Genomic DNA, 8724 nt, shown 5'->3' on the forward strand with positions numbered 1-8724 from the left:
TAGAAACGTTAAAAACGTAAAAACCGTTTATCGCCAAACTGCTAGTCCGCTCTGAAGTTGTTGCGAGCAGGTGTAGTCATACAATTTGCTATGGCGACGAGATTCATTTCTATATTCAGAGCGGACTACCAGTTTTACGTGTGAAATGTTTGAACGTTTGTTTTGTAAACACGACGCGTGTACACCGTGTAAACGATGGGCTATCGTTAAAGATACGATGTCAAGGGTATGGTGTTACACCATACGGGCTTGTAATAACAGCTTCTTGAATATCGTAGGTCTCTAAACCTTAGAGGCCTTACCTTAGCATAGAGTCTAAGGTACAGGGAACATTTTTTAAATGGTGTATGGGTGTTAATAAAGTTGTAGGCCGTAAGTAGTTGTCCCTGTAGTTTCGGGACCAGAATAGGGTTACGGTATCCCCTGCCTGTCGTAAGAAGCGACTAAAAGGGGGCTTCCGGGGTTGCGGGTGGCAAGAGTGGGAGCTCAAACCGCCCAGCCAGCGGCCCCGGGAAGGACGGCGGTATGTGTGGTCATACGCACCAGACGGTGTGGCGAGCGTCAAGCTCACCTGGGCGGAGCCCGACGGGGCAACGCGCTAAGAGGGCTCCGGTTGCGTTCCTTTGGAGATCCCGGAGCCCTCTACGCAGCGCCGAGGATGGCCACCGGGGGGTTTTTAAGAAAAAAGGCCGTAAGTAATACTAAGAGTGTCAGCCGATCATACAGGGGAAGACAGTTGGTGTATGTAACTGTGGTTTTTGCATTTCTATGGAGATAACTGACACTCTTAGCTACGCCAAACGGTAGAAATCCGTTTGAAAGAAAGACGATATTTGAATCTCTTGTAGCTGCCCCTATAGCCTCACAAGTAAGCTAGCCTCGTCGCCTCTTAGATTGACAAGGGTTTAGGGCATAGTCCACAGCTCTGGCCGAATGCGTATTGGTCAGAGTTAATTAATGTAATACGCACATAACTGCGAGGTGCAAGTTTCGTTAAGCTTGCGTGGGATTCGAACCCAGGACTGCCAACGCGAAAGGCTGAATTTCGCACTAATTTCAAAGTACTGCAGTCATAATAATGTCGGCTAACACCCTTTCTTGGATTACTTCAATAAAATTAATCTCATTTTATAAATATGACTAGACAACATATGCCTTAGAAAAGGCATCTTGAAAAGGCCCCGTTTAAATTGCTTCACCTTTAAGCATCTCATGCAAACTGAGTCAGAAAGTTATGCAAAAAATTAAACAAAGTTTCCAATGTTTTGCATACTTGTGACGTCAGTCGTGTGTCATTATGTGTGCAAGTCGCCTAAATCTTTAGCAGCGAGATGCTTCCGAAAGCAATAACGTGTCATCTTCAATTTATTGATTAGTCACTTTTTTTGGAATCGCAAGCAAGATTGAGCTGAGCTGTTCAAAGGATTGTTATGATTATGATACGTAGTAAATGTAGCGTACGAGCTAGCTATGTAGTTTGGTTTCAACACTTTCAACCCATTACTGTCCCACTGCTGGACACAAATCGCTTCTCAGTACGAGAGTATCGAGGTAGTCCACCGTGCAATAGAAGGATCGCTAGACTACACCCGACACTTAAGAACCTTTTTTATAGAACCCTGAAGTTTAGTTTCGATTTTTCGTTTTTTTTTCTACTACCTCTAACTAATTCCTAAAACGTATATAATTTAGAAAATTAGAGGTTTTGTAGTGAGACTCGAACCTACGATCTCCCTTTTTTATATAAAATAGGAGTAGCAGACGAGCAGCAGTTCACCTAATGCTAGGTGGCTTCTGTCGTTGGACATCTGTAATCAACCCCAGATATGATTAGATTCCTATCTGAGGTCGGCCACAGATGCGCCGCTACCTCTGTGAATTTAGCTGAAACGCATCACAAAATTATGTATCGTAAGGGATATCCATAAGGCATACCCTTCAAACTAGAACACAGCAGCGCTTGACACTGCTGTTATTAGACACAAGTAGATGTGGAAGTGTCGTCCTGATTCGAATCACGTATAGTTGTACCACCTTTTAGATAGTTGTCATCATTCCATTACTGTCTCACTGCTGTACACGGTTTCCCTATCAGAGTGGGAGTTTTAGACCATAATCCACCGCACTAGCCAATTGCGGATTAGTAGACTTCACACGACCCTAACTAGTGGTAAACTAATCCTAAACTCACCAAGTTGTATGGAGCCCATGATCTGCGACGACTGTATCTTCTTGTAGGTGATCTCCCCGCCCTCCCCGACGCGCCGGTGACCGATCTTGCGGTCCGACTTGTGCACTTTGCCCATCGCACCCGACGGCCCCACGGCCGGCTGCAAGAAGAAAGGTGTGTTAGTCTTCTAGGAGGTAGATGGGATAGTTATGAATCATATGGCGCTCGCTGTAATGACTGGTGAAGGGTTCCGGGTTCGATTCTAGGCCGGGCTTTGAAAGTTAATTAATTTTGGTTGGGTTGTTTTGGTATTTTTGGTAAATTTGAGTTGGGTGTTTGTGTGTTATAGTTGAAAGCTTTATTATATAGTCGGCGATTATTATAGAGTAACGATTATTAAAAAATATATTTTTACAATTTTTTTAAGGGTACAGCCCATAGGGTAAAAGTAGAAACGGAACGTTATTAGGTGATTACTAAGCTTCCGCTGTCTGTCCGTCTTTCGCAGGGCTCTATCCCTTGAACTGTACCAGATATACTCCATTTTTACAGATTATGTTTAACGGTGGCCGCTTTAAAACAAATACTTTAATTTGAAGGTGGTAGAACCCTTTTTGGTTCGACTCCGGCGGCACCACCGCCACACCTATTTCTGCCTAATACCAGCTGTGTTAGGAGCTGCTGTGTTCCGGTTTGAAGGGTGTGGTAAGGGAGACAGACTTTTCCGAGGCGTTCCAGCTTAGTCCTCAGGGGTAGCGGCGCATCTGTGGCCGACCTCAGGTAGGTCTTATCTTATCTGGGGTTGATTACAGATGTCCATGGGCGGTAGTAGCCACTTACCATCAGATGGACTGCATGCTCGTCTGCTACTCTTACATTATAAAAAAAATACATTTTCACAATGAACATAACAAAATAAAAATGAAAATTTAAAGGTACGTCCTTTGTGTGCGACTCGCACGTAGACAAATATTAACAATTTTTTTTAATTTGTTTTTTTTTAGTAGTCAGAATCTGTCAAATGTTGATCTTGGTAACCAAAACTTTAGATAGATTGATTATTACTAATCATCGTCAACCCCTTACTGTCCCACGGCTGGGTACGGATGTCCTCTCGGAATGAGAAGAATAAGGTCATAGTCCACCGCGCTGGCCAATTGCGTATTGTTAGACTTCACATATCTTTGAGATTTCTTATTAATAACATCATTATTAACACCGTTAGCCTATTTATATGTATTTAATAATATTTATTTAAGTACTTGTAGTAATATAAGTACAGTCATAAACAGACTTGTCCAATGATTCATTCTCGAAGTTTCTGGCAGTAAAAAAGCATAACAACAGACAAATAAAGGGATTTAGTTCCGTCAACTTAGCAGAGGTCGTCGGTCTATGCAAATAAGTATGCAGAGAGTAGGGTTGCCACCCACGCTGTATTATATGGCCATATATATTTTTAACACGCTTTTATTAGCTTGGGTTGTATGTATGTATGTACGTAACAGAGTAACGGAATCTGTGAACCCGATTTCTATCTATTTTGAACGTTCAGTTTAATTAAAAAAATATATCTATTATTTACTTACAATAAGTTATGGTCTAGTGGTTTATTACTCGGTCTCTCATTCGGGAGGTCCCAGGTGCAAATTCAGGCAACTCTGATTTTTCGTTTTGTGTGCATTAGAAATTAATTGTCATTTGCTTTACGTAATTGTGAAGATATCTACATATCACTATATTTTTATCGGTTATTAAATGGTCCAGCCCTCCTCCGACATGTTTTCATGAGCAGATGTATTCAATATTTTAGGGTCAGCGAAAAAAAGATCGTCAGAAAATTAATGTTATTTTGGCCAATACTTAGTGTGCCGGTGATAAAATATATACAACACGAGCTTTTGACCCCGACTTCGCTCGCGTTACGTAGTAATATTTTCATCCCCTATTTTATCCCCTTGGGGGTAGAATTGATCAAAACCCTTTCTTAGCGGATGCCTACGTCATAACATCTACCTGCATGCTAAATTTCAGCCCGATCCGTCCAGTGGTTTGAGCTGAGCGTTGATAGATCACTATGTCAGTCAGTCACCTTCGAGTTATATATAGTTAGATTTTTTAAGTTTAGGGGCGTTTGCGAAAAATGAGAAGTGTGATTTTTTTTACAAAATCCACAGACTAAAGTCGACACCATGTTTTTTTTATCAATAACAAATATTGCAGGTTTTATACAGAAATATTTTTTTGATATAATATGATTATATTATTTATTTATGCACACATAAGACTTACAACATATATAAAATTAATACAAAAGATTTACAAAATATATAAAATTTCGTAAATTACTTTAGTTTTACATACAAATAATATTTCCTTAAAAGATCGCTGGCAACCCTATCATATAGTGACTCATTTCGTTTGTAGTATGCCCATTTCAGACACTGGCTGCAAGCCAGTCTGCGTTTTCCTCTAAGAGGGGAAATGTGTAATCAATACTCGTCGACTACTGTCCCATTACTGGGCATGAGTCCCCTCTCAGAATGAGAAGGATAGGCCATAGTCCACCACACTGGCCAAGTGCGTATTGGTAGACTTCACATACCTTTGAAAACTTTTTCTTTTTTTAGATTTCTCAAGTATGCAGGATTCCTCACGATATTTTCCTTGACTGTTTAAGCAAATGATCATTAATTTCTAATACACACATTACTTTCAAAAACCATTCGAATTCGAAATTCACAGGTGGCGTCCTATTCGCGAGTTTTATTACCCATAGACAGGGTAATTTTAAGAAGATACAAAAAGAAAGAAAAATCTGTACACAAAAAAAAGAACAAAAAGATACACCCAACTTCTATGTTACTACAAAGTAACAAAGTAAAACATAATTTAAATAAATGTTGGTTTAGTACATATATCAGAAGTCGGCGCTCAATATATTTCGTTGTATACGGCGTAAACAGCGTGTCCAATATGAGCGTCAAAAATGGTCTATGGGACTAATAAGTCCCAAGACCATTTTAGGATGGTCACATCATGTGTAAGTTAGCCAGTATCCACATCCATCCACAGAAACGCAAGACCTGCTTCATGTTAGAAATATATATGACAGTGGTACCATCCAGGTAGATTCATAATGGTTCATAGAGCCTTTTAAATATAATTACATTTTAAAATATACATAATAGAATAATGATTCAACCATACACTTGGAAAAATATTTCCTTATTATTTTAGGTATAATGTACTGGACATATCATACAATTAGTATGTACCTTCTTAAAAATATAGATATTATTTTCCTTATTTCCCACATTGAATGCTCAAATAAGTATTTATTATGTTTTTACACTAAGTACTTGTTTTCTTTTTCAGTGTTTTTTTTTTACAAAATTTGAGTTTTAAAACACATAATAACAACAAATTGTTAAAAGGTATGTGAAAACTACCAATTTGCATGTGGACAGCGCGGTGGACAATGGCCTAAACCTTCTCATTCTGAGGAGACCCATGCCCAGCAGTGGAACAGTAATGGGTTGATGATGATAATGACATAAAATTGAAAACCTAGGATACCTAGGATTCAAATCCTGGACTCTTTATATTACTTCACTATATGAATAGTCAGTCAGCTAAAAGTAAAATTGTGTGGAAGACCTAATGTGAACCGGCCCTTACTATCAGATGGACTGCATGCTCGATTGCAACTTCTATATTATAAAAAAAACAAAATTGAATAGTAACCACTCACCTTTAGACAGATTGCATGGTTGATTGCAACTTAGTTAAAAATAATTAAAGTTTTTTTTTATATATAATATAGGAGTAGCAGACGAGCATGCAGTCCACCTGATGGTAAGTGGCTTATGCCGCCCATAGACATCTATAATCAACCCCAAATAGGATTAGATATTTCTATCTGAGGTTGGTTACTGGTGCTTTGCTACCCCTGAGGACAAAGCTGGAACGCCTCAGAAGAGTAAGTTTATGATATAAGCTTTACTCTTTTTATATTTCCTTTACTTAAAGGATGCCCTTTCAATGTGCTAGTAAAGATAATAACATTACTAATAATAACCAACCTCAACCAATTTTTGTCTACCAAATTTTAAATTTAACAATTACTGCCTACAAAATTGACAAATTTAAAATCAATAATGCGTAAAATAGTTAAAATTGTGTACTAGCAGTCACAACAGGTAAATTATTTGACTAATTATTTCACAGTTGTTTACATAAAATTTGTTTCTCTTTTAGTTGTATTAACAGATATTGAAACTCAATTAATGTTTCTATTCCTTACACAATTCCTTAGTTACTTATTTGGCACTCAATGGTAACATTGTATAGTACGCACCAAACTTCTAGTCCGCTCTGAAGTTGTTGCGAGCAGGTGTAGTCATACAACTTGCTATTGCAACACACTTCATTTCTATATTCAGAGCAGACTAGCAGTTTTACATGGACTATACAACCCTTAGACCAGTCATTCGCAAATAGGGTGGCATAGGGAAATGATCATGGGGACAAAATAGTTTTACATAGACTCAGGACTATGACCTAAAATGAATTATGTAACTAAGAGGCGCGACCCGCGTGGCGGAGCAGTCACCATACCGGTCTGACGCGCAGAGGGTCTAGGTTTCAATCCCTGGCCAGATTTCTAAATGATGAATTTAGGTTTCTGTTTCTGGGTCTGGGTGTTTGTGTATTTGTCTCTGTGTGTGTCCATAGTGTCCATGATACAGGGAATCCTAGTGTGGGGCTGTGAGTGTTGAAAGTGTTTTTTTTAAGAGGCTTTGATTTAAACCTTTAATATATTAAAAAAACATCATACATATGTAAAAAATTAAATTAAAACTTAACATGATATTTTCTACATATATTACCAACCCATAGTTGTAAAATGTATTGAACTCAAAACTTGAATATCTCATAACTGTTTATATGGACTAGATCCTTTTCTGTAAACTACCACCATTTTTAAACAAAATCTTTGATTTTGTTGGTCACTGTTTCAATATGTGGTATTGTTCATTGCTGTTAAATAACATCAAATATATTAATGAAACAATCCTGGTAATCAAATATATTAATAAAAAATATTTGTAGTTTGAAGTTAATTTAAAATAAGAAATGAATAATTATAACTAAAAATCATGCTAAAATTTTAGAAGGAAAATAGTTAATACTGACAATCCTGATGTGACAAAATTAGAATTGGACAAAATTATTAAAATCATGTAGTCATTGGTTCTTGATAAATATTCAAGATTTAAAATTAATCGGACCGTTCAAAGTACAAATCCAGTTCAAAGATTCTGTACCATACATACATACAGGTCAAGCTACTAAAAGTGTAGTAAAAATTGTTAAAATGTTGTATTTTTGTATGTTGAGAAATTAAAAGGGCGGCATGAAAATATTATTTTTAATCTGTGGTTTTACCAACAGATTAGGAAAGTCTGTATTAAATTGTGTGTAATAAAAATAATATATTAAGTAATTAACCAAGAAGCGAAATATATTATTATTTCTTGTAAAAAATATTTATCCTTGAGTTATTCATAAGTACAGAATACATTAATGTCTTTTTGTTTATACCTTGTACAATAAGTTAATTAGTCAGTTTGCATACAATTATTATAATATAAAAATATAAACCGGTTTCCAACAGTACATATTTTAATTGTTACATAATAATGCAAATTTGTCATCAGTTATGCGATGCATAAACCACATTGGGTCGTGAATTAAAAATGTACGAGATTTCGAATTTGGAACACAACAGAGCTACAGATAAAATTTACCAGTTCTTATCAATTGAGGAGTTTAAACTATAGTTTTATGTTAAAATAGTGCTAATATTGAAATATATACAAAGTAACAAGCGTGGAACGTGCGTTATTTAGTTTATTCTTCGTATAATTGTTAATGAATCGCGCATACTAATGACAAACGTAACTTTCTCTCTACAAACTACAAGATAGTAATCGCAAAAGAATATGAATGAAAACACGAATTATGCGTAAGAGGAGTGTACTCACGTCGTAAGGCGCATTTTTGTCGGTTAACGATACTCTATCGCGATCTGAAATGGAAAAAATTGCAAAAATGAACACGGAAAATTGGGTCGTTCACTTCATCAGATACAATATCATAGGACTAGTATACAGAAATATATGATTAGATTTAGTTAATACACTACCTTCGTCGTCCGAACCGAGCACCCCTGAAGATATTTCGGACCGTTTAGCCACTGTACTATCCATTACTTCAATATAATCATCTCCTGAGGCCATATTTAATTTCGAGTGACACCCCTATTTTGAAGTCACTGTACTAAAACTCGACACAATATTAATTATCATGGCTCACATCACACTTGCATCGTTAACACAACGATTCACTGTAATTTAATTAAAAGAAATCAATTTTAGTTTACGCGAAATTCCTGCCCCGATACACCCGTCTGACACGACCGTTCGTAACTACTGTGTTGCTATGGTAGAAAATTATTGATGCTGTCGATAAATGTTTCTATATTAATA

At 36.9% G+C, this 8724-nt stretch overlaps 1 protein-coding gene across 10 annotated transcripts in view; it reads right to left on the reverse strand.

Annotated features, from left to right (window-relative positions):
- LOC140748462 (phosphatidylinositol 4-phosphate 5-kinase type-1 alpha) overlaps window positions 1-8666 on the reverse strand; it is an 86731-nt gene extending 78065 nt beyond the window's left edge. For all 10 annotated transcript variants that reach the window (XM_073081268.1, XM_073081264.1, XM_073081266.1 and 7 more), the window contains exons 1-3: window positions 8382-8666; window positions 8221-8264; window positions 2192-2330 (exon numbers count right to left, since the gene is read on the reverse strand). In XM_073081268.1, the coding sequence (XP_072937369.1) occupies window positions 2192-2330; window positions 8221-8264; window positions 8382-8475 (277 nt within the window). In that variant the 5' untranslated portion in view covers window positions 8476-8666. The remainder of the gene's footprint in view (window positions 1-2191; window positions 2331-8220; window positions 8265-8381) is intronic.
- Window positions 8667-8724: the final 58 nt, after the last annotated feature.

The sequence above is a fragment of the Epargyreus clarus genome, unplaced genomic scaffold (assembly GCF_041222505.1).
Source record: "Epargyreus clarus isolate Ecla_fem2 unplaced genomic scaffold, WU_Ecla_fem_2.2 ptg000016l, whole genome shotgun sequence".
NCBI classification, from domain to species: Eukaryota; Metazoa; Arthropoda; class Insecta; order Lepidoptera; family Hesperiidae; genus Epargyreus; species Epargyreus clarus.